This window comes from Meleagris gallopavo, chromosome 2 (genome assembly GCF_000146605.3).
Source record: "Meleagris gallopavo isolate NT-WF06-2002-E0010 breed Aviagen turkey brand Nicholas breeding stock chromosome 2, Turkey_5.1, whole genome shotgun sequence".
In the NCBI taxonomy this organism is placed as follows: Eukaryota; Metazoa; Chordata; class Aves; order Galliformes; family Phasianidae; genus Meleagris; species Meleagris gallopavo.
The window spans coordinates 3,518,689-3,545,750 of record NC_015012.2 but is presented as its reverse complement, the minus strand read 5'-3'; the positions used below and the strand labels follow the sequence as shown (position 1 = coordinate 3,545,750).

Here is a 27,062-nt window from a genome sequence, read left to right as displayed (position 1 = left end):
CAACTTTTTAGAAACAAAAATCCTGTGTTTTCATAACACAGGACATATGCTAGCATAGGCACTTTCAATGATTGGTTTTGGTGATGACTTACTCTTTTTTTGAAACCCTGAGCTAGTAAACATTACCCACCATTGGCGAGAATCCAGATTTTTCAGTTCTCTCAGTAATTTTGAATTTTTCTTAAGAAGGTGAAAGCTCTTCCTGTAAATATATAAGAATAATTAGGAAAGAAAATGCAATAAGATATAGACTCTATTTTCTCATTCAAATTCCTAAGAGAAGGGAATCAATTTAGCCTAACTTAATGAAAATTCATTTTCTTTCTACTCTAAATAATCTGCAGATGTCTACTAAAAATATTCGTGGATGCAGGTATATGTAAAAGTTCAAAACTGTGCTCTGACTACCAACCAGCTACATAATTCTTGCCTTTTTAAGCGTGCATACGTTTGAGAGTAGAAGTGAGCAAAATTTACTTTGAAAATCATCAGACTCACAAGTAAACTATAGAATTTCAGACTAACAAGTCTTCCTGGGATGACCGCAAGAGCAGTGCTACAGCAAGGGAGGACAGTGTGTGGATCTGGATTATTTTTTGGGGGTCAGAAGCTGCAAAAGCACAGTAAACTGTCCTGAGCCCTCTGTTCCTACCTTCTATCCCAGGAGTTCATTCCCAAGTCATTTAGCAACAGCCGACAGAAATAAAAGGATGCTTGAGGTTCAGCAGGACGCGGTTCTTCCTGACGGGCCACCTTCATACTAAAGTCTGAGCTGCATTTTAAAATGTACTCGTTTTCCTGGGTACTTTGCCTCATCAGGGCTTCAGTGATTGCATTCTCTTGGTCGTGGCTCATACCAAAGGGTGGTGGCGATGGCTCATTCAGCTTCCGCTGGGGATGTAAAAGGCATTCAGGACTAGTGTTACCAATCTTCTCCAGTAATTTGTCAAGAGCATCTTCTCCTTCTTCCACCTGAGAAATGTCTTTTTGGGAACTGAAGTGGTGCTCACAGCTGCCTGAAATCACAAATGAGTTTGCTGTGTTCTGCCGTGGAAGGCAGCCCTCCAAAGGTCCATACAATATTCTGCCATCCCAAGAGTACTTCCCTGAGATATCTCTGACAATTACCCTTACATCCGAGGGGGCTACTGCTGGCTCAGTGTCTTTCCTCTTTTCTGCAGGAATTTGGAGGTATGATATAAGAGTACTGTCATTAAACACGAAGAGCTGAAGGTTGGGGCTCCGGAAGACTTCTGATGAGAGCTCAGAGGATTCCACATATGAGTTGTCATGATTCTCACTAAGGAGACTGTGGAGGATGGCAGGACCTCCACTGAGTGGGTAGTGGCTCAAATGATTCACCAGATGAGTCATAACCATCCGTGCCGTTAAAGGTATTAGTTCTAAGTTCCTTCTCCTTTTTTCTAAAACAATCAATAGAGAAACAGATCAGTAAAACCAACCAGAGGTAATTAAAAATAGCATCTGCGAATTTCTGACTTGTTTTAGAAGCCTGCTTTGGTTATTCTCAAAATCATTCCTTTTCAAGAAACTATTTACAACCGCTGCCCAAGCAATTCTACCCACCACACATCCTTACTCAACACTCCTTGAAATTTAGCTTTCAGTGACATCCAGGTCTTCGTACAGTTTGTAAGAAGTACACACAGCACTGCACAGGGGGGACACAACTCCTGCTATCGCTGCAGTTTCACCTGGCATGTTAAGGTGATCCTCCTTACCTCCCACATTTCCACAGTCATCACCACGGCAGTCAGATCAAGAGAGGAACAGGGGAAAAGCAGCAAAAGCAATGGAAAGGTGCAACTGAAAACCAATGGTTCTCCCCTTGTAGCAGTCATTTGAAAAGAGCACCGTGGTAAAGTTCATTGCATCAGGTGGGAGACACTCCGGATCCACAGACAGGCCCTCATCACAGGCAAATACATCACAGTTATCTCAAACCAGTGGGGCTCTGGAGTTGTGTTGTGCCCCCAGTTCTTCTACTGGAGCACTATTTCAGAGTTATATCTCACTTATACTCAGATTTTTTCTCTTTTTTTATGGTAACTTTGTTCATATTTAGCTTAACTCTGTTCTTCTTCAGTTTACAGTGTTTTTTTCTTTCTTTAGCATTTATACCTTCTAATATACTTTTAGACAACAGGTATATACATGTATCCCTTTCCAGCTTTCATTTTGCTAGCTTCCAAAAATTCTTCAGCCTCCCCCTCAGAAAAACAGACTCCAGATTCTTTCTCTGAACTCCCCAATAGTAAATCTCTGCCTGCTCCAATTTGAATTTTTTTTTTTAAAACAATTAAACCAAAACAATTGTAGACCACTAACATCTCTGAGATGAGAAACATCTTGTTCTAACTGAAACAACAAACACACCTGACATGGACCCTTATCTTCCTGCTATTCACAATGCCCCTACTCAGCAAGAGATCTGTGTAAAATCTTTGTGTTTCCTTTTTTTTCTTTTAAACTGAAAACATGCATACAGAAAAAAAGAAATAAAAAAAGCTGTAGGACTCAAAAATAGTCAAGTATCAAAAACTGAACCCGCTATTTTGAAGCAACATTCCAAAACCAACAATAGCTTGTACTACTTAACACTGCATCTCTACTTTTGATTCTTCTGCAGAAATTAACTAAGGCATATTACTACATGATAATATTTAATTCGTAGTTGAACAGCCACTGCTTTGAAAACTTTTAACAGTGTTTGAAATAAAGGTGGTTTCTAAGATAAAACACTTAAAAATTGCTTCATATGTTTGGATACATACTTAAGTTGCTTTTAAGGAGTGTGTAACACGATGCAGCCAGATCCAAATCATCTCTTTTCACTTTTGACACTGGTAGCACTGTCAATCAGCAGGAATACTGCATTTATGCAGCTGCAGAATTTGGTTCAAATCGCTCAGAACAGGCAAATCATGGACTCATTTCTAATAAAAGATTCAAGAAAGGCTGCTGCACGCTCCCAAAAGCAGCCCGATTTAGAGCTAATCTCAGTTGTTGACTCTGACATCCTAGCATAGACACACTGGTCCTCTCCTACCTTCGGCAACAGTGAGCAGGTTGCCCAGATCGGTGGCAGAGTGGCACTGGGCTGGCTCACAGCTCGTGACATTCTCCAGATGCAGAAACGGGTCGTAGTCAGCAGACGACAGATCCGCAAGGCTCAGCACGTAGTGGCTTTGCTGGGTGTACGTGCTGGAGCCGTTCACGCAGCAGTGCAAAACCTGTGAGCAGACAAGCGTGGGACTGAAGGAGCGATGAAGAACAGTCAGCAGTACCAACTTACACTGCAAGGAGTGACCCACCGTAATGTTACATTATGAAAGCCAGCGGATGCTACAAAAACATCCACGTCTAAATTTGGTGTTTTTATAATAACTCTCTTTTTTGCTGCTTGTTCTGTACTTTAACAGTTCACTTCAGGACTTCTTTTGTATTTAATAACTTATGCATTTTAACAGGCCGCTCCAAATTATTCAAATACCTCTGCTGAGACTACTTGCTCTGGATCACTCACTGCTCTGAGCGTTTTGCCTTTCTCTTGTCATCATTTTCTGTGTTCCATGTCTCTACCTCAAATAAACCACTTTTCTTTTCAAGGTCCATCACATCGATCTTACTGTCTTAGTATTTTAAATTCTTGACTTCTCACCTGTATGATTTCACCCACACCCTGAAAATTCATGTTTCTCTACAGCATGCTTCAAAATCCTCCTGTGCCTAAGAGGATCTGCAAAAAGCATCTTTAAACTTTTAGGCATAATAAATCATCTTCATTCCTCATACTCACTCTGTAAATATAGTCCAGTAAAGGAGCTTTGGATGCATGCTGATCTTCAAGGACACCAGCAGACACTGGCTCCAGCAGCATTTTCATAGGTAATGCCATACACCAATCCAACAAGCAAAGTAGCAATGAAACTATAAACTAAACAGAAACAAGTAGCATGGTATTTAGGTATTATCTATCAAATCCACACGTGCTTAAATGCCTGCGCTTAAAAGGTTGAAATAAGACTGGTTCAAAGCCACTTCACTCAATGATTTGCTCAAACAGCACAAAGAAAGAACAGAGACTCCTCACTTCAGTGACGTACCTTTTTATCTGCCTCCACACAGGAGTATTCAGCACTTGGCAGAAGAAAAGCAATAGTGGCCACAAGGATCTACATTAAAAGAAGCAGAATTTGAGAAAGACATTTAACTTCTTTCACTATCAAGGCAGAGAACAAACTTCATTTGAACAGGGCATGAAAAAGGTTAGAAGCACTTAGCTGCCCTTGTAAATCAACAATGTACAGGTGAAACAAAGTTTTGCTGAGCATTTTGAAAATAAAAGATGAGAAATGCATGCTGCTCTTCCAAGTAAAACTCTTAACAATACTTGCAGAAGAAATAGAAAGTTAACAGACAGCTGGGCTTCCAGTAACTCAAGTAAAGAATTAAGACAACTTCACATATGATTTCCATACAAATATCTTAAACTGACATACTTCAGTAATTTTTCTGGGCAGGGATGATTCATACTCCTGCAGCTTTTGCCAGTAAGAAACAAGCAGCTGAAGAACATCATTGGCTACCTGAGCTACCAGCTTATTAGAAAACTGGAAGAGAAGAAAAAGTAATTAAAAACAAAATAAATGTGTAGGCATGATACAAAGCAAGTTGTTTTTCTACTTCTTAATTTATTCTCCATCCATACAAACAATAAAAAATGTGATTCTGCATACCACACTCAGCATTAGGAAACAGCAGACAACATTAACTACGTAGTCTTAAGATTATAATATCATATTATCTTATTTTGTATATAGGAGCCTCTAGCTGCATATTCACATGCCACTTTTGTAAAAACTTTGCATTTTTATACAGGATGTCACAATGGCCCCATTGAAGAACTGCACATTTACTCCTTAGCAACTTCAAAGGAGCAGTAAGAATCTGGAGCACTCTGACCAGAGATAATAAACTACTAAGTATATGCAAAGCTTCAGAACCAGAAGGCATCTTCTAGATGATGGCCAATGTCACACTCCTAACATTATGCAAAGAGTCTCAAGTAACGTCCTGACACTGCTTTAAGCAACAAAGACCAGCCAGCATGCTGTGCTCCTACAATCAGGAACTGCTTCAAAACTTCAAGTACCATTTTCACAAAGTGTTTAGTAACTAGAGACTGCTGCAGTATTACCTTTAGTGTCACACCTATGACATTGATTGCTTCCTTCACTTGAGGGTGGTTTGTGCACTGTGTTAGTTCTTCACATATCCAAATTCCAAGGCCACAAATGGCTATGCATCTTTTTGAAAGAGAAAATATTTTTGTCAGAAGTTTTAAGAGAGTCCAGTTTTCCTTTACCCTTCATTCTTTCCAAATTTGCACTTTGGAACGAACCACTCCTCCATCAGACAGTAGCTATCACTGTACAGTAGCACTATATAGTTCCTAACAAAGAATCTTGAAGGAATTTGTCAAAGACTATTCCTCAATCAATCAGGAAAAAAAAAAGGAAACATACCAACTAGCCCAGCACACCTAAGATATGATTTCTTCCAATTTTAAGTACATTTAAACAGAACAGAACTTTGGAAGTGCAAGGCATTAACCACAATATATGCCATCGTTGGGAAACAAATATTTTTTCTTCAAATTATACAAAATATAAGCAGACCCTGTAAAAAGAATGAGCAAAGATGGGGGAAACAATGTACAAAGATCTCTTTTACCTCTCCCAGGTCACACAATAGCTCAAGATCTTAACAGCACAGAATGGACTTTATCTCAACAGGGCTGAAGAACTCAATAGGTCAAAACACAAGGCAGGTGTAAAAAAATTCAGCTGTACAAAGGCTGAAAAATAGGTGGGCAGAAAGACTCTCTGACACTCCCATTTACTGACACTCAGTATTTTACCTTGCAGCTTCACTTGGCTCCTCTGTAGCATTCTTCAGTAAAATATTAATGAGGTAGCACTAAAACAATACAATAAATTAGAATAAGTGACTTTTTCATGTATCCACTTTATTTATAATTGTTTAATTTTGACGTAGCCACAAACAAAATCAACTCTAACTCTCAGGCTATTTTAAAGTACTTACACAACAAGTTTTACTTTGTCAAAGGAGAATTACTTACTCATGATAATTCAGGCATACAGATCCTTGTGGATAAATCTAATCGACTCAAAATCATATACAGGCGGTGAGATGGAAATCAGTTCATTTTCAGAGTTGTCAGGTACTTCCTAACTGAATATTCAGCACCTCCTAATATGATATATGGTGTTCAAGCATTAAGGGAGCCATATTTTGAAAAAAATCAGTATCTTCTTTAATACAGAAAAAAGACTTTTAAAATCTAGGCTGCTTTAACATACTTCTAATAAGAATCTGGGGACTAATGAAGAAATCAAGAGTGGGAGCTGTATGTGTTAAAGGTTTTGTGTTGTCTCCATTTTTACCTTCAAAAGTCACAAAAGGAATTCAGAGATTCCTTCTTATCTTTACCTAATTTTTTGCAGTGGATTAGCAAAGTGCCTCACATTTATTGAGGCTAGTACAAGGCTAATTGAGCGGGTTTCACCAGCAAACGATGCTCCAGGTCATATTTGTTGGGGTCTTCTGTGGAAAGAGTGTGTATTTTTTTCTCCTTCAAGATTCTTTTTGCTAAAGTCATTGAATTACAAAGCTTTCCATCCAGTAGAACAATTAACATCCCAGGGTATCTCACTGAAATTACTTACTGGACAAAGATAATTCATGAAAAGCTAGGAGTTCTGGCTAATTGGGGAATTTACTTAACGTTTTATTATAACACCAATAAGGCAAAAACTGTTTCCCCCTTATGCACACTCCACATTTCTTAGAGGACAAGCTAATATACAGACATGCACGGAATGGACACTTTAAATAATACCACCACCACCATTTAATGAATTGACATTGCAGACATCTGGCTGGAAAACATAATATTTGATTATAGCCAATTCACTCTCTTTGAAAGTAAAATGTAATTTGTACTACCTAAGCTTTGTTAATCTTATGGTGCATGTTAAGCAAAGCAATGCTTATCAAGTCAGTACGTATGTGTGCTGTTGTGGTACGGAGAAGGAGGCATTTATTATTTAAACAAAAAGCGTACAGTAAAAATAAAGTGGTTAAATAATAAAGATAGGTTAGGTTACATACAGATCTCCTAATAAATGTGGTTTTACCTTTACATCGGCACTCCCTGCAATGATCTCACCAGCTTCTGAAATGGGCTGCAATAGTGGGATTTCTTGATAGATATTTGGAAAGCAAACAAGAGACCCAAGGATGGTATGGGCTTCTGAACGGGGAGCCTAACAAATGGAAAAGGAAATGAAAATATTTTCTTCTTTCAGCATAGATCTGGCACCGCTTGTACATTTTTGGCCTGCTGAAAATACATCGCGCACTAAGTTTTATGCTTGCAGGATTAATTAAGTGTTTTGGGTTTTTTAGAACACTTTCCATGGAAAGTGGAGTTTCATTCCTTGTTAGCATTTTAAGCTTTCTCAGTGATCAGGCTGATGAGCTGTTTTCTTTAAAGAGATGCCAATAAATGAACATCTGTAAGTGCTTTGAAGGACAATGCAGGAGGGCTCACTGCTTCACTTCTGCTGAAACCCGAGAGGTCTGTGTCCCCAAGCCATCCGCTCAGCAGCACAGGGCAGCACTAAAAACATGCAGTCAAAACAGACAGAAAGGTCTCCTTCAAATGCAGTTCCAACACTTCCCTGTTTTTTTCCAGGATTGTCGGGTCATTACCCTTATTTTGGCCTCCATCCTTACTTTGCTCTTTTATTTGCCTTCATTAATTTAATCATTTATAAACCTATTTCTGTTAGTGTTGATACTTGGCAAAACATTCCGCATCACCAAACAAGCTCCGTGCTTTCAATATTCAGCGAAAAACACTAATAGGATTCTGAAATCTAAGCCCTGCTTTTAGCATGCAAACACACTGCAGCGTTGGTGAGGATATGATTTCTCACACTTTGGCCTTTTGATGAAACACCTTTGCAATACCAGTGTGTCACCCTACCCCTCGCTTTCACACATCAGCTGCCATGGTATCTGCCCCAAGAGCCCCGGCTGGCATTGCACTAATGAGCCCACACCTGTTGGAGTGCAGACATCCCAAGCTCATTAGCAAGCGGGCTCCCAGGCTGGGCATTGCCATGCTCACCTCCAGCAGGTCCGTGCTCAGCACTCTGGCTGCTGCTGTGATGAAGTCTCCTATCAGCATCGTAAAGCCAGGCAAGCCCAGGAAGAAAAACCAAGGTGGGCAATGCTTTATGACAGTATTCAAGATATCCTGAAAAATAAAGAGAAATTACCTGCTTGAGAAAGAAATGACTAAAAATAACAACCCACCAAAACCCTGAAGGGGGAGCTGGAGAAGATTTAAGTTGGTAACTGACCATTTCCACGCTCATCAAAGTGACGTTTCACCGAGCCACACATAACAGTGACACAAGTGCTTTTAGTAGAAAAAGTGTTCAGTATTACCGTGACACTGAGAGTCTGAAATTCCTATTAAAACAAACACCTGCCATTTCTAAGTGTAAAACAATTGTTCTCTCGTGAAACAAGGCTTTGGATTGAAGACAACCAAGCTGTTAATCAATTGAAGATGGATGTTTTACCCCGTTGCAAATGAGGTTTGTTTTTTTTTTTTCCTTAAGATCACATTACTCTGAATTCTGGAGCCATAAAAATAATGAAATGACACAAACTGCTGTTGTCTTTTCCCAAAGGAGCTCAAAGCAGGTAGCTTACAACTGCTGGCAGCTCTAGCATGTCAGGGATTTTTCAGCCCCTCTGGGCTAAGTTGAGAAATAGTGATGTCAGATGCGAGGAGCGATTGCACTCAGCACAGTAACACAGATAAACCTGTGCTAACTAGATTGTTATAATCCGCTATTCTAAATAATTAAGATAGCAAGCACAGATAAGCCTTGGAGAGGGAACATTTGATGAAAGTCTTTTTTACTTTTTACTTGTTTTTGTTGTTGTTGTTGTTGTTTTAAAAGCTTGCAATGCATCTGTAGGAGTAGACCACCAGAACAGACTGCTCTCATAATCACCCTACGACACAGACCCGGAGTTAAGCATTTCAGCCTGAATCCTTCCCCAGGTTTCATTCAATTCTTCAGACACTTCAGACAGAGACAAGTTCCGTATTTAAGTTGAGATTTTCTTTAAAGGAGATCTGCAGTTGGGCATAAAAGCTAAATCTTCTTCACCTGCTACATTATATAATTGGATAAATTTATTTCTATACCGATTAGCAGATTATTTCTGTTCTTGATAAAATTTCGAAGAAAAATTGCAAAGGAAAAACAATTTTCTGTGTCTGCCCTTACTGCTTTCATGATGTGTCAGTGAAGAGCTAAATTTTAGCCCCATAATGTGTCCTTATGCTAAACCTCTACATCAGAAGCTAAAGAAATCAGACGGATTTTTCTGTCTGAAGATACGCTTTAGCCACACCAGTGTTTTCTGCAAGCACTGCTCAATCCCTGGACAAAACTTATCTATGGTTTGACTGAGTGTTTACAGCAGCAACATCCTATGAAATAATAGCGTTATATATCTGAAATATTACCAGATAAATATCGTTCATTTTTAATGCAGCACCACATAATGCTTCCACTTTCCCGAATTAGCTAGAATGCCACTCGAGTTAATGTTTAAACTGGTTTTAATCACTTCCTTTGATACATTTTCAAGTCAATATCAGTCAAGGCAAACATTCAAAAAGAGAGAGCAGATGGATGCAGCAGCTCATAAAGTGGGTGGTAAACTCCTGCTCGGAGCAGAACAAAAGACCCACCTTTTCATAATTAAGGGGCTGATTAATGCACCACGCTCCTTGCAGCACAGCACACCTGTAATTACGACCAGAGCCAGGTACTGCGACGTGTTTGGTCTCTGAATAATTGGGCATCAAACTGCGGAGCGGCAGATGGGAGCACGCTCCTGTTGACATATGCCACGATAAAAGAGCCCGGGCTAACCTGGCTTAAAAGGTAACAAAACGTAGGAAGTACAAAGAGCTGCTACAAACAAGCGCGTTAACTCCTGTCCTGGCTCCATCCATCCCATCTGTTAAACACCCCTGTAACGACTGCGCTGCTCCCCCGGCTCCGGCCACTGCACTGCACGGACGCTTCAGAAAACGAGGATAAAGAAATGTCAGGGAAAGCCCTGCTTTAACACCTTCATACCTGTGAGTTCACTGCACAGCGCAAAGATGGCAACTGTTTCCTTTCAAACAGAACAGAATGTGTCCTGAACATCTCGTGCCTTACTTGAGCTTGCTCCAAATAGAGCAGATTGGAAAGACACCACACCCCAGGAAGGCATTTACTGCTAAAATCTGACAAATTTTCTTCTGTTTCCCAATTAGCACGCTGTCCTGTGCAACGCAGCTAACAAGAGAAGCGTGATTTCACGTAGTAATTCAGTAGCATTGCAAGCTTATCAAAAGATTCGGGTTTATGAGAAAGCAACCAAGTGAGAACATATGTCCTATCAGTGATACTGCAAAAATCAGGTAATTCAAACACAGGCAAGTTGCTTCCTTCCCTTCGAAGCGCAGTTCTATAAATGTAAACTGTGTTGAGCAGCGTACAGCCTAGTAAATGAATCACTTTAATTGAATGCTATGTACACAGTAACTGGAAAAACACAAGCAATAAGAAAAACATATGGTGATGGCAATAGAAATTGGTTTACTCATTCTGTACAGCGTTGTTTCTTTACTTCTTTCATAATTGACCTTTAGAACGATAAATGTGTAAAATAATTTTGGTTTATTATGGCTCCAAACCTTTCAGCAATTACACAAAATGAAAATTTAAAAGGAAGCATTCATTCTGGAAGCATTTCCATTGTTTACATAATTGCACAGCTGTAATTTAGTGTTCATGTTGTTAAAGAAAAGTGAAAAAAAGGACCATTATGGACTATTTTCAATTCAAAACGATGCTCTGCAGCGTTAAAAAAGAGGAGGAGGGAAGAGAAGGGAGCAATCACACGCATGTCCTTCTCAAATGGATTAACCCTATAAAAGGCATAGTATTTCAGTATAGGGTAATCTAGTAATCCAAATAATAAGGTCATAAACATCCTGTGAGTAAGTGAAGAAAGAAAACGATGCAAGTTCACCAGAAGGTCAATTTCAGAAATATTCTTCACCTAATTTTTGTGCAAGGTTTTGCAGATTACAGGTGTAACTAAATAGCCTGCCATCTGCCTTCCTCACGTTTCCAGCTGTCCCTCAACAGGAACAACATGGATTTTCCTCTTAAAGTTCACTCTGTTCTTCCCTGAGACACACCTCATTAGAGGCTGACATTTACAGCACAGGAAAGATTATTCATTTAAACAGGACTTAAAGTGGCAAATCCTTCATTTTCCTTTATTTTGAAGAAACGAACAATTCAATGTACTTATTCCAAGTAACGTTACATTTTAGGTGTTAACTTGCCAAAAATTATGTTGCAATAAAAAGTTACGAAGAAACCTGACACACTGCAAAAGCACAGTGCTTGTCTAAAAACCTACATCAATCTGACCACCAAAGAAGTTACATCTTGTGACTGCATGTAATAGAAAGCGAGATTAAAAACCGGAACAACTCAATTTAGAAAACAGATGACAGATTACTGTGTAAATCACCTGCTGGTAATTGTTCCTCCCCTTCTAAACTGCATTAGGAAGCTCTTTTAAAGACACATTTAAAAAATAAAACCAGGCAGCAGTGCAGAGGTGAACCACCTAGGGCAAGGTGCTTCAGGGAGGGGAAGGTGAGGAGATGTCTCTGTTAGCAGAAAGCATGGCTCCTAACATGGGCACTACCTGGGTCTGCCTTTCCTCTGATCCATCCCTGCAACTGCTTTGCTCCACTACCACCAGTGCACTCTAACGGGGGTGAGCAGTGGGGTATGTGCTGCATCTCAACAGAAAGGGAGGGAGACTGCAAGAGGGTAAAAATTACAGCAAACTAAAATATGTGAATCTAAGTCTTGTGACATAGAGACTATATTATGATTTTTCTTCTTTCTTTTTTTTCTTTTTTTTTTAAACTGCAGTCTGGAGAGAAATCTAAAATTGTTAAGGTTTCTGAAATGCTATACAACCAAAGGTTCTCATGTGAAACATCACCAGGCAGAAATGCAGGCAAGAAGCACTTACTGCACTGTGTAGACAAGTGAAGCTGCTCATTTCTTGTGCCTTTGGAAGATGATGCCACACAGACAGGCCATGTTCCTGTGCACAGCACTCAGACACTGCAGTCAGCGGGCTGACACCACTCCTCATTACACAGCAGCAGCTTCACAGAAACATTGAAAAGTCTACAAGGACTTTTTTAACTTCAAATCAGTGTTAATATAAGCAGGTAATTCTTCTCCGGTAGCAACTCTAATATAAAATGTTTCATATTCTAAATCAGCAATCATACACAGCGTGCTTCTTGCCGGACACGGTGTTTCTCCATATGCTCACTATGGAAATGATGGAGCTTCCTTTCTATAATTGCCAACAGCATACATTAAACAAATTAAGAGGCTTATAGACAAGCATGAAGTACATTATTGATAAAGTATTCTCCGTTTTCCCACGGAATGGAATCGAGCTAAAAGCAGGGCTGTTAAGTTCTCCATCGTCAGCTGTGCTGTGTGCTGAGGGCTTGTGCTGTTCTACAGGTTGAAAACTCCCTGTCTGTGTGCTGAAATTTAATCACCGAGGACATCTGTCAGCCTATTCGGATCTGGGCTTTTCCTTCCATATTTAAGGTTAGGCCTGCACTTAATATGACTGAACAAACAAGCAAAATCTCTGAAGTATGTATTTTTAATTGTGTTCCTTAGTATTTCCTTACAAAGCAGTCTGTTCCAAAGATATGCTGGCAAGCCAATTAACCTGTAAATGTATTAAACTGAATCATTAAAGCTCCCTCCAAAAGCCAGGGATAGAACTACCCTGTTAGCTCTCTTCAGATAACAGTCTCTACCTCTACTGGCCAAAACCGTGGTGGCACATGTTGTCAACAGATTTACAGCAAGCACGTTAACTGATGCCAAAGCCCTGGTAGCAGGATGAGATTCTTCCCAAAAATGAAAAGCTGGTGGTATTGGAGGTATTGGAAGGTTTCCTCCTCTTCTACAGCGTAAGCACAGGGGAGCATTCAGCTTTCACTGCAGCTCTTCTCAAACTGAAGATGTACATTTAGACAGAAAGAAGTCAGCAGAAAATCCACAGAAGTTTTAGGAAAAAAAAGATATACTGGAAGGATTGTAATTACCAAAAGTATTAGCAATTCACTAATTAGCACTTTCTCGGTGCTTCTTTTTCTGAGAAAGGAGCTCAGTAACATACGTAGAATTTTGGAATAGTGTTTCAGTACTTCTTCCAGGAAAAAAAAAAGGAAGCTATAAAACAAGGAGAAGAACTTTTGCAAGTTCCTGAAGCCAAAAATTTCTGCTACAGTAAGCGATCAGCAGCAATAATAAAATGCATTTATTTCCTACACGCAAGCATTTGTAAAATTTGTGCACTGCAATACTAGATATTTTTATAAGGTGTATGTATGCATCATCCAACTCAAAAGACATTAATGGTTACAAGTGCTGGAGGCTTCTCAACCATTAATCTCACCCAGCAGCGTCACACACAGTTACTGCCTGAAATGCAGTAGGTTTTCCTTTGGAATTTTCTAAAATTCCCCTCCCAGGAATATTTCACAATTCTCTGCAACCTACACCAGTTACTGGGAGAACTGTAATTGTGACCAGGATGGCTTTCCTGAAGCTGTGGACTGAATGACACAGCAAAGCAATGGCTGTTGCTGGGAAAGACCTAGCTGCTCCTTTTGCCACTGCTGCCTGACTGAGGAGGTACCAGAAGAAATAGCACGCTTCAGTCTGTCTTGCACAGGTGTGATGCTATAAAGCCCCTGAAGGCGTTTCAAGGCTGACAGACCTCAGTGATTTAAAGGGTGAAAGGGCTGAATTTAATACAAACAGTCCTGAGGCCATTTCCTGCACCACATCTGAGCAATGCTTGATACATCATCTTCTCAGGATTTTCAGTCAGGCTCTGAATGCAAGCAGAATCACTGCCTTCACTGTCTTGCGAACACAGCATGTGAAAAACAAAACATCCATTCACTTTCCTCTGTCAGGAAGTGAAGGTGCAGAATTCCAGTCAACTTCATAAAAAATGATGGTTAAATTTAAGACCACTGACTTAAATGTACAGGAAGAGAATTAGCATCACACAGTCACTTGTCCCCTGATCCCAGGGCACGTGGCACACTGGAAGCAGCTCCCAGTGCCAGGCTGTAAACTTGTTTCTCCCACCTGAAAAGGTGATGCAACTGCTACAGAGAATTGTTCACTTCTTCCTACAGAGGTGCTGCTGTTAGATACTTAGACATGGACAAATGAGATGCAGCTCAGTTACATCACTATCTCCTTTCTCACCAGCTGAGCTAATTGCTAAATCTTGAACTCAGAGTGCCATGGGATCTTTTTATAAAATATACTCTACACTGCTCTTTAATGCTCCACAAGACAAGTTTGTGCAGAAAGGTGCATAGATAACAATGTATTAAGTACTGAGTGCATTCAAACATGTATTATTTTGTTTTCTACCAGCACCAAAATCTAAACAAGAAAGCAGTAATTTTGTATATTCGTGTTGTTAAGGGAGCAGCCAAAATAGAATTGAGGAATGTAGATTAAAAGGAATGAGAACAGTCCACAAATTTGAGCAGAAGGTTTGCATTCTCCCCAGTCTGGGAGGAAGCTTTTCTCAGCCAGATAGCTGGATGGAGCTGTGTCTGTTGAAATAAATGCAGGTACATTTCTGTTCAACTAGTGTTTACTCAGCAAGTCCAATTAGTGCAAGTTATTTATCTTCACCGTTAACTGTACAACTGCACTTTCCTCATGTAATACAAGATTTGTCTAACTTTTTTTTTTTTAACTAGAGAAATATATTTAAAAATGAATTTTTGATGCTATCTAAAATACTGAATCATATTCAGGTTACAAAGGTTTCTGACTATAACTTTACAAAGTTGTGTAGCAAAATAATTGTGTAGATGAACACAAAAAAAGCTCATCTACATCAATAAAATGTGATTTCTTGGAGTTGTACGTTTCTGTTGCTTCTCCCAATGAATCGAAAGTTGTACTGGTCACATACACAGAACAAAAATTCCCCCAGGAGAAAATCCCCTTCTCCCTTCTCCTGTTAATGTTCCATGAAACTGAGAAGTTACGCTCGTGCTTAGCAAATAAAACAATCTGACAAAGCAGATCGATCTTTCTTTCCACTACAAGATCTCTGATTTCCAGCAGCTTCACACAAAGCAGATCAGATTTCCTTCACACCTGAGAGTTTTCATCTCTTAACGGCAAGGTAAGAGGCTGGTGAAATGCTCTGCCTGTGTCACCGATCTGCCTGTGGAAGAAGGACTATGTGTTCAGTCAGTAGGGTACCAGATGGGATCTGGCATAAACAACTCCCTGACTCCACCAGAATAATTGAAAAGCACATCCATGACCCATCTTAATAAATACTAGGCTTACTGTGCTTCCAGACAGTGCACTCTTGCATTAGTATTTATTGTACACTACCCTCAGTATCGAGCTAGTCTAAACACCCACCAAGCAATATGATGCTAATAAAACTGTAAATATGGAAATAGGTATAAGGAACGTGCTTCACATCAATCCACTGCATGAGAATTTAAGCTCCAAAGCGTGGTGAGTGCACAGCTCCCATCAGCCAGCTTCGTAGCTAGGGAAAGCAAAACTGGAAGGACAGTTACAGGAGAAAACTCGTGGTCAAGTGTGCCACCAAGAGGCAAAAGAAGCAGAGAGAGACAAGGTGGAGCACAGCAAGAGCATGCAAGATATCAGGAAATCCCTGGAATGATTTGTAGGTGGAGTCTGCCTTTACCAGACAGTCTTCACTTCTTGATTTTAACTTCTAGACCATACATTTGCACAAGGACTGAAACCTGACATTCAACAAAGCAACGGGCTTAAAATCAGTGGAATTGTTACTAACACCAAAACACAATAAAAACAGAATGAGAAAACAGCTCATCGGGAACCAAGACCACCATTTAAAAATTGCACAATTTCTACTTCAGAAATTTTTCCAGGATTTTTCTCCATGGTCACAAAAACAACAAGTAACACAATGAAGTGAAACCAGTAATAGGTGTCAAATGACCTATTCAGTTTCCTTTCTAAAAAGAACATACTGTGAGAATGTGTAAAGAAAAATTCAAGTTATCCCAACTGGATGTCTTGGTTTTTCAAAGGGAGATGTTTTGGCACACATCATTGTATTTGCTTTTTGCTTTCAAGAAGCACACATCAAAGAATATTGTGCCATTAATCCTTTCCCCTCTTCCCTACAGAAGCATCTGGGAATAGCAGGTGGAGAGTTTGCAGAGAATACATGGCAGATGGTTTTACTTCTTCTGCTTTTGCAAAACAGAGACACATGAAATTTCCAAGTGCAGGGTTACACAGGCCAGTGCAGAGAGGGATTGAGCTGGTCATGGTGAGGCTCCCAGGTTCACAGTCCAAGCAGCAGAAAGCTGCTAAGTGCAGCTTCACAAGGTTAAAAACAACACATCAGCAACTTAGTGCTGGCTAAGCAACAGGACAGGCCTTCTCAGGGATTACAAGAGTAACAAAGATTGGTAACAACTAGCACAACCAAATCTGTGCAAGTCTGTTCCCTGTGGATTGGTAAGGCACCAGAAACGACTCCTCAAAGCAGCAAATAACCAACACGGGTTCTACAAAAAGGTCTGTGTGCCCTCTGCTGGCATCTGCAGCACAGTTCTCACCACTGTATTCAGAGTATTTCTGTTAAGGATGAAAACTTACAGCGACATCTATAAAAACACAGACATGTTTCTAGGTAGCCTCTCTTTTGCTCAGTGTATTTCTTACAGTATTTATGAGTATTTAGCTACTTCTGAGCTCCAATAATCCTCTTACATTCTGAAAGATTAAGCCTTTTCATCATCTCCCACTGAATGCATTATTGATTAGGCCAAACCATGGCAGACAGACCAAGAAATGACATTAATCTACAGACACAGAATGTTTCAACAGCAGCTCTTTGCTAGTATGACAAGATAAAACTGGAGAGTAAGGAGAAAGTTCAGACTACGTCACGTACAATGTGATATGGACTATGCTACACAATAACAATTTCACACAATAATTTGTTGCAGAGCATTGCTTCCTTTTTGCTTTTTCAAATAGGAAAATACAGACAATTCCATCAGCAGACAGCAAACTTACAGAGGTTTTTCCTCAAGTAAAGCTTTTACCTGGTCTTCACTTGTTAAACCAAGGTGCATCACAAAATAAAAATGAAGCAGGAAATCTGAATTTGGCAGAACATCTTGACGTCTCGTCATCATAGCACAGATCAGCCTGTATGCCTGAAGTTTGCCTTCCTTATATTCATTTGGCAGGGTAGTTGCCTGAAAAAAGACTTGTATTAATACTATTTTTCTACTAGTCCACTAATGCAAAACTGTATTTTCAGCAGATTTTCCATAAACCAAATCTACTGTATTTATTAAAACAGACGTGAGTTCAAATACACTTGTCTCAGCCTGCAGTGATTGCAAAACTTAACAGTGCAACTGAGCATATACACATTTATTGTCAACAAAGAAAAATACTAATGTGAAAAAGTTGAGAAATAACTTACCTTGAACAACCATGATGCAAATATTCTGAGAGGAGGAATTAAGACAGGAGGAGAGGGAGTAGACTGATTGTCCACGCTTATAGCAAGGTTATCCCTTATCTGGTGTTTTTAAAAGAAGAGAGTTATTTAAAAAAAAATAGTTCACTTTATTAATGTTATTTCATATTATTACTTCTCTTTTTTTGTGGGGGTTTTTTCTTTTTTCTTTTTTTCTTTTTTTGTTTACTTTAAGGCACTACACCCTGCACTACACAGAGAGCTCCTTCTCAAGCCAACACCACCAGGAAAAGGTGTTCTACAGTGCTACACAGGCTAAGCATTTTAGGTGGTACCATTAGCTTTTGCACTAACAACAGCGTTTGTAGTGTTCTATCCTATACCTGTTTTCTTTGCTACAGTTTTATGAAGCCATCTAAATTAATTAAATTCTCATTAAATGGGAATATTTTCAACAGGGGATAGTTACAGGAAATCAAACAAAAATTTGACAAAATTTATGACAGAATCCTCCAAATATCATGCTTATATTGCAGGTGCTAATCCTAGATCAATCTTAGCATAATTAAACAAAAAATAATCGTTATCATTAGACGAAAATGTTATATACAATACCTTTGCAAGTTTATACCACAGCTCATAGAGATACCCAAAAACTTTTGCATGAATTTTAGGCGATTGTATATTGTTCACATCTCCAAGAATTCCCAAGATCCTCCTCCATAACACAGAAGCAGAATCAGGATGCCAACCGATGAGGCTTCCACCAGCAATTATACTGCAGTCATCAGCAAGGAACTCACTGCTGTCTGTAAATTTTAGAAGGTTCTGTTTCACTTCTGATGAAGTTCCAGTTCCGATGCACATTATTTCTAAAGAAACTCTTAAGGAAGTTTCAAGGCAAAAGAACCAAGAGCTTGAAATTTTATTGTGAAGTCTGGAAAGTTTACTAAGCAAAAAAGACAGGAGCTATGTAATTATTGATAAAAGGGCCCTTCTTTGGTCTTCCTGGTCAAGCACACACACAAACCAGAGAAGAAAAAAATCCACAACAAATAAAATAGTGAAGGCGTATTCCCAGACCCACAAGTCCTAAGCACAGGGAGCCTGTTTTGCTGAAGATGGACCTGCATGAGATGTGGCCTCCAAGCACCACACATTAGGGAAGAACACAGTGACCTCCTTCCCAGACTAAACCAATAAGGCTGTTAAGACCAATTTCTTTTATACAAACGTTCCATCTAAAAAGCACTCCACCAAATCATCTCGTCCTTCTGCACTACTCAAGGGAACACACGGGTCAAAGAAAAAAATGGCAAGAAAACACAGGCTAAAGGGCTTATCATATAGAGATGGCACAACTGTGTGTCAGTTTGCTATGACAGACTGCCCTCACTCAAGGTTTTGTAGCAGGGAAGCAAATGCAGTTAAATGTACTTTGTGCACGTCTGAAACTCGTGTACTCCAAAAGATGTATTCAATCAATAACTGGCTTTTACAGGCAATATTTCCATTGTGAAGAGTCTTGCCTTTTATTTTATTTATTTATTTATTTATTTTAAGATCACATAATATAAAATGACCTGAAAATACAACTGAACAATGGAGCTAAATACGATGCACCCTGAGAGATGAAGAATATGCTCTGCCACTACCATTATACACAGAAGCAATTCCTGAGGTAGCTGGATACAAACTGAGAAGGAATGCACAATCCCACTGGTGACAGGGGGATGGTTGGACTGGGTGATTTGTGGGTCTTTTCCAACCTTGGTGATTCTATGACTCTGTGATTCTGAAGTTGGGCATGATAATGGAATTAATATACCTAAACAGTAAACGAAATATTCCACACTGAAGCATAAATGTTAATGACAAAAGCTGTTCAATTATCTTCAGCAGAGAAAGCTATGCAGCAGCCTATGGTCACAATCAGAGCTATGGTCCCACAGGGCACCTTTGAGCACTCAGCATCCACTGTGTTTTGGTTTTTTTTTTTTACTTTTTTGTGATTTTATTTTCTTTTTGCTTCCTTTGTTTTGTTTCTGGCAGCATTATGAAATCCTATAGAGTTAAAACGTTATTTTTTAAGCATATCAGAAAGATTCTCAAGAGGAAAATTCATGAATCTATGCTGTTTGGGTGATGACAACACATTATTTTTAGCCTTGCACCATTCAGGGTTCTAAAGAAAATCAAAGTTTTATCTTAGAAAGCCTCCAAATCCTAAGATCAAACACATCTTTGTTTTGTACAAGAAGAAAATTAAGCTGAAACACCCAAATTAATGCAAGTAACCATATGACACATCAAAGTCCTAGAGGCTTGGCTTGTGACACATTTTTACTACTACAGCTGATGTTGTTCACAAGTGCTTCCACCAGCCATGGGCTCCGAGACACTCTCTGCAGTTCTCCATGTAACAACCATGCAACAAACAGAAGCAGCTCTGACAGATATGCCACTGGGAACAGGGCAAAGATGTTCTCTTACCGTGCAGATGGATAGGGCTGTATTCACCACAGTGATTACTGAGGTTTTGTAACATGACAAACAGAGGAAAGCTCTGAGCCGCACACTGCCCTGTATGCAGATCATGCAGCATTGAGTGGACATGTGGACAAACAACTTTGGCAAGAACCAGTAAATGCATTAGGAGCATGCCAATTCTACTGGGCAACCATATGCGGACCGCTTTGGAATTAATGCCTCTTATTTTATTATGCTGACCCAGGACATCAGAGGTGGATGCTGGTTGTCTTTTCCATGGAAATATACAGGAGGCATTACTTCTGGAGTAACTTACACACATTCATTACTCCACTTCTCTTTATCTTTAAAGTTATATAAAATAACTCATTCTGTTTGTACACACAAAGGAGCAATTTCTTATATCATAGGCAAAGAAAGTGCTGAGTTTACACAAATAATAATCCTTGCTGGGTTCTGCTCTGCACATTACCTTGTGTACAATGGCAATCTGAAGGATGGAACTGGGTGTGCTGGTTCTTTAAATCAGCAGTAATTGAAAGAAAAAGTGATCACAGAAATGAAACTATATAACTCATCAGTAAAAAGGCTGCAAGTAGTTTCATACGTTACAGTATCAAGTTATTGATATAACACCCCTAACTTGCTTACTACATATTAATGGGAAGATATCTCGAAGAGAATCAAAATATTTCAGTAGAATTAAAAAGGAAAGGACTTTTACTTGCAAATAAACTCTTCTGAGAACAACATTTCATGACTTCCTACTGGCATACAAGCAATGCTGAAGTACAAATAAGGAGGGTAACAGTTTAAGATATTGTGAATTAATCAGTTACTTTCTATCTGTCAAAATAAACAGAAAGGAGCCTACTGCACATTCTCAGAATATCCTGCTATGAAAAAAAAATCTAGAAAATAGAATTTAACAGAAATTAGATTCAATCCTTTCACTTGAATGCTAGTGCAAGCTAAGAGAGCACAAGTGATCAACTATCACATAGCTTATTACTTTGACACAGTAAGAAACTCAGTTTTAAGCATGTGATCACTTCCTGGATTGCAATTTATTTGCATCTATGTCAGGTTCATTCTCATTATCTTAATTCTTTAAGCTCTGTCCATTTAAATCTCGTTTTTGACAGAACATTCTGAACAAAACTTGGCAACATGCCTAAGAACGTGTATTTTTTTTTTTTTTAAGAGGCAAACTGAACTCCTTTTTGAAATAAAAATCTAAAATATAATTTCTGGACTAGAATACCTGTTAAATTTGCATTATCTGAAGGACTAAGCTGAAGCCAGCGAGGTGCATCAGGATCCACACAGACATCTGTTGATGCATTAACCTCCTGATCTTCTTCAGAGGCTTGCCAAGGGATGAGAGCAATCTCTACTTCATTATTATACCCAATGGATGTGTCACTGCTAACACTTTCACCTAAAGCAAGCAGAGGATGAATAAAGATCATGGATCCTATTTTTAAAGATTGCATTAGCATAACATGACCTAACAAGACAAACTGATCACACTGGTTTCAGCTGCTACACTTAAAAAAAAATTACCATGTTTCTTGGAACTCACTTTTTTCTCTCTCCCTATGGTTTCCATGTGTTTGCTGTAAGTCAGCTTTCAAATCCAATTCAGCTGTACTACTGCTCCTTCGTACTGGTACCTACAGAGGAAAAAAAAAGCATCAATTTCAGTTTATTAACTATATTTTTGAGAACATCATATTCTTGCAGTTTTGAGATACACAAATGCACACAGGGAAAGTTACTATAAATTAACTGCAATTCAGTCAGGATATTTAAATGAACATATGACACTGGAATAGGGAGCCAGGTTAATTTTTAATTCCCCACAACTACAAAGCCTGCATCTCTCTCCCCCCCCCTTCACCACACCTTGTTATTCTTGAAGTGATTAATGAGAGCACTTCCCAGAAAGAGCCTTGCCTGTAGAACAAAGCACAACAGTGCTGCAAGACCAGACACATGGCAGAACCAACAACCAGAGATGAGATTCCTCTTGCAGTCCTCCATGCAGCACTGCATTATACTTCCATAAAGATGAAGTCATATATTATTTCTATTGTTTTTCCAAAACCGCATTAAAAATTTACTAAGCTTGCCTGTCCAAATGTTAACTTAGGCAAACAATCCACAATAAATAGCCGGTGCTACAAATTTTGCTGAAGGAAAGTATTTTCTCCAGCACTTCAAACCATCAAACATTTACTACAGTGTAGTGTAGCTCTAAAAAAAAACATTAATTATTTAAGAAGAAAAAAAAGTGATGGACTTGTTTATTATTAATATAGAAAAGCACAGAAGTCTTTTATGAGAATAGTACATAGCAAATCATGTCAAAGTGCACTGGCAACTTACAGTATCAGAAGTTACAGATTGATCATAGCAAACAGCGTAAGGGACAACTTAAAGCTTAATTCCTGATTCCATACTAGAAATGTGACTAACAAATATTCATTCTTTCAGTTGATGGTTTTTAAATAGGAAAAGCCATCCGATTCACAATAAAATATTTTATTTATTAATGGACCATTTATGTTACATAAAACAAGATCACATCAATAATCACTATCTATTTTGCCTTACATGCTCAGCTTCATGTTCCTTCTTCATACACTCCTTATTCTCCTGAATTGACTTGGAGTCTAAAGTGGTCAAATTGTGAGAACTCCCAGCCTTTTTGCCTACAAATTTTAGACGGGAAACAGAATTAAAATATGGAGGAAAAAATTACACAGCAAATTACAAGAAAATATCAGTTACATTTACATATACATTTCTTATACTTACAGCAGAGCAAGGTAACAAATTGTAAAATTTTCACAGATTAATTATTAAGATAGAACACATGATGCTCTGACAAATCTTTTGTAAGCATAACAATCAAAACAGAAGTAGAACTGTTCCTCTGAAAACATGAAATATAAGCACACACTTGATAAATTTAAACAGTGACACTGCAAATGCACACATTTAATAAAGCCCTGGTTTATTAAAAGTTGTGTTCTCCATTTTTGGTTCAATGAGATACTAAAATTTAGTAGGAAAATGGGATAAAAAAACATTTTACAACTGTGGCTGAAAACCAAAGAACGTAACTGTGGCATCAGTGAGGCTCAAGAAGTCTTGGCACTTCTTCATGTGTGTAGTGTTACTATGTTTCACCAAAAATTACCTTGAAAAAAATCAGATGGAAATTGATCTGCAATATCTGAAGTGCTGCTACTTCGAGTGAGCTGCTGCTCTTGGTCTACAAAGAGGCCTGTAGCTTCTGCTCCTGCCAAACTTTCCGACTGCTGAGATTCTTCAACTTCTGTTGATTTAATTAAAAAAATATATTTGTATGACCTCTGAATTAAACACACATGCTAACTCCTTAACTATGAAAGCTAAGTGAAAAAGTGACCCACTCAAGTACTTCAAATTACAAAAACTAGAATTTAACCCCTACTCAGAGAAGTTAAAAGTATCCTTAGAAAAGCAAAGTTTAGAGAGAGATGTATTAACGGTTTAAATCATGAAAGACCTAGGAAAAAATGGAGAAATTACTTTGGGGTTTCAATGTGGCACTCTTACTTGGGATCAGGAGAGCTCTCCTTTGGTAGTGATGCTTTCAGTCACAGCACTGGTTAATGCCACCCACCCTAACTGTTGACTTTTCTGTTGGAAAGCAGTCAGAAAGTCGGCCCACAAGTCCCCCATCAAAGTGACCCAGGAGAACCACCATCAGACTGCTCAAGGTATTCAATCCACACATCCAATGCTATTTTCCTTCTCAAAATATTAGAAGAAATGGTTCAGTACCAACATGGTGACGTGGAGAAGCACTGGATTTCTGTTTTTTAAAAAAGGATCATGGGCTGAATTATCGACTCCTCCACACTTCTTTCTGCATATTATTACACAATAAAACTAAAATGACCTGCCCACCAGCTTTCTACATTCTGTTCCTCTCCTTTCCTTTGCCCTGCTTCCTACCTCCTTGCTGGTCTGTATGCACTGACTTTGAGGCTACGTCTATGCAGTAAGGAGCAAGAAGCAAAGCCCCTCAGGGTACAAGATTGCACCTACCTGCACTGACTGCAGCAGGAGCATGCAGGAGGAGGACAGCATGCTTCCTTTACTCAATATGCACTAACTGAGCTCAGTCACTACCCATATTACAATATACATCATTTCTATTTCAGTAAACTGCCTCACAAACCCATGCTTGCAAAACCCAAATGTTCTGGTGTTCATTGACCCCAAAGTATCACTGCCAGTATCAAAGCTTTACTGAAGGCAACAAATACACGAAACCCCACCGTTCAGGTCAATGCCCATATCAAGTAGCTTGAACAATTTCAAGATTATGACCAAAACCAACAACATGGGATGAAAAACACTCAAGATATTTCATGGAATAGGAATCACCAAAGAGCCACAATTTGCACCACGTGCAAAATTTCTCTAGTTTCGGTTTCTGCATTCCTAACTCTTTGTACATCAGGTATGTGTTGCTTGGGAACTTTCAGTAAATCAAGTACTTGAAAACAAAAACATGGAGAAAATCATTTATTCAGTAATTCTAGGAATTTTTACTTTTATTATTAGGAAATATAAACCCAATAAAATTGTAATTCATGTTAATCTTTTAATATTTAAATAAACAAAACCAGCGTTGCTTGCGGTACTTTTGAGAGAAATCAAATACTACATGAAAGCTAAGAGGCACTGACAAACCTTTCATAATTGCTTCTAGAGTCATTAATTACAGAAAAAATTCTTTAAGGAAAAAAGATCCACATTTGTAAGCACTGATTTGTAACTGAGTGTGACACCGAGGGAATGAGTTTTTTCTTTTAAAATCAAGTACCAGCAGCTCAACCTGCTGCACTTCTTTTTTGGCACATTTTGCTTGTGATATCTCATACATTCGTGCACACAACTAGTTTCTATTGCAGCTCCTTGAGAAGACCTTCCTGTCCTCTTTTCCTCTGAAAAGGTTACTTACATTGGTAATGAATCCAGTTCCAGTGACAGAACAACAAAAACCATTAGAAGTGACCATGTTTTTTTTTTTTAACCCTTTCCTGCTTTGAAAAAGAGCAAGGTACATTTCCACTGAATCTGCTCTACTCCTACCTGCAACCACCATTACTTAACGCTGTGTTTGGAACAGATCCAGGAAAGAGAAACAGAACCAGTGCAAAACATCTCATTCCACGCTCCTTAAGAATAATTAACTGGACAGAAAGAGAGCAGACAGAAAAGCTTAAAAATATAAAGAACATTTATATAAAAGATGACTTTAAAGTACAGTACCTGACAGTCTGTGAGAGCAAGAAGTGTAAGAGATACCAGGTAAGAGAGAGCTCACAGTGTGAAGCAGAAGAGGTACACTTTTAGTAGCTGGCAAAGCCTCATAAAGATGAACACAGTTGCTGATAGACTGGCTTCGCTTAGCTTCCAGGAAAAAAATAAAGCAACAATTATGTCAGAAAACAGGAAAATATTTGGATTTGGAATGTCATGATAAAACGAAAACAAAGCTTTTGAAAGAATCTTACAGTGTCAAGCTCTGCAATATTTCCTGCTATCCCTAAGTTAATAACATACAATGTATCTCAGCCACTGAAATACAATGTGGAATCTTTCCTTTTGTCAGCCTGTGATTACTATGCACGAGCTTATTTGACTTACCCTTGTTTCTTCTCATTGCAGTACCATTAGCAGTACATGCAGCTCAAAACAAAAAATGGAAAACTTATTCAGCTTACTTTCTGCTAGCAATGCTCCCTCCTGCCCCAAAAACTAGCTACCTCTTCCATTCACTCATCTTGGCTGAAAACAATGCATTCTGATCTGAGAAGTGAGATAGTGTGCCTCTTAGAAGTCAATCTAAAGATACAGCTACCACTATTAGGTTGTTTTTTTTAAACTAAGGATCCTTGCTCCAGCCTTGATGAAGCGCTGAGTGCACTTGTCTGGCAGTACTGCTGACCTTGCTTTGAGCAGGTGCTTCATGACCTGAAGCAGCTTACACCCTGAATTATTCTGCAGACACTGCTTTTGGCATACTTGCTTTCTCCACTTACTAACAAGATGATGAAACATGCAAGTTATGAGATGGGGTTTGGATTCTTCAGTCAATAGTGAAGCTAGAAGCACTCAAAATACTGCTGGAACTCTGCACTTTTGCAAAAGGAGAAAATAATCTCAAAGATAGCAAAGTGTTAAACGTTGTATTCAGTATTATTTTGCTGGCAGCTTCTCTCATCATCTGTAAGAGAGATGAGCAGTGTCCCTTTTGTAACCTGTACATTATATACTTTCTCAGGCCACAAGAAAAACACCTTCCAAGGTAGCTAATGCTTTAGAAGATTTCTATCATCATTAAAACAAGTTATTAAAATATATTAATGATTAACATCCAGTTGGCATAAGCTTGAAGTCTCCTTTAGAAAAATGCATCAATTTTTCACCAACTGTACTAGAAATGCATCAGGTATTTGCTGTGTTGATTCCCTTTTTGTTCACAACAATGCCAATGCTGATTCTCAGAGAAGAAAAAAGGAAAAAGGAAAAAATATTCAAGCAGGATGGTGGGGTGCTGCATTAATACCCTGCTATTAACTATTTAACTCCCAATGCAAGCAGAAGATCAAAATAAAGTCATCCTTGTGTTTGTTATGCTGATGTAGGTGTGTGGGGTTTTTTCCCCTTTATTCTTCAGTGAG

At 38.8% G+C, this 27,062-nt stretch overlaps 1 protein-coding gene across 1 annotated transcript in view; it reads right to left on the bottom strand.

The window, feature by feature from the left end:
* The window catches only part of RALGAPA2 (Ral GTPase activating protein catalytic alpha subunit 2), a gene marked incomplete at its 5' end in the record, with an annotated part of 113,836 nt that overhangs the window by 57,894 nt on the left and 28,880 nt on the right, over positions 1-27,062 (bottom strand). Inside the window, 18 exons of the mRNA XM_019613468.1 lie at positions 131-202; positions 653-1,424; positions 3,071-3,254; positions 3,821-3,958; positions 4,128-4,196; positions 4,524-4,634; positions 5,222-5,330; positions 5,945-6,003; positions 7,245-7,373; positions 8,243-8,371; positions 17,435-17,590; positions 17,824-17,922; positions 18,436-18,629; positions 21,575-21,751; positions 21,896-21,986; positions 22,930-23,027; positions 23,519-23,656; positions 25,648-25,788. Of these exons, the coding sequence (XP_019469013.1) occupies positions 131-202; positions 653-1,424; positions 3,071-3,254; positions 3,821-3,958; positions 4,128-4,196; positions 4,524-4,634; positions 5,222-5,330; positions 5,945-6,003; positions 7,245-7,373; positions 8,243-8,371; positions 17,435-17,590; positions 17,824-17,922; positions 18,436-18,629; positions 21,575-21,751; positions 21,896-21,986; positions 22,930-23,027; positions 23,519-23,656; positions 25,648-25,788 (2,866 nt within the window). The remainder of the gene's footprint in view (positions 1-130; positions 203-652; positions 1,425-3,070; positions 3,255-3,820; positions 3,959-4,127; positions 4,197-4,523; positions 4,635-5,221; positions 5,331-5,944; positions 6,004-7,244; positions 7,374-8,242; positions 8,372-17,434; positions 17,591-17,823; positions 17,923-18,435; positions 18,630-21,574; positions 21,752-21,895; positions 21,987-22,929; positions 23,028-23,518; positions 23,657-25,647; positions 25,789-27,062) is intronic.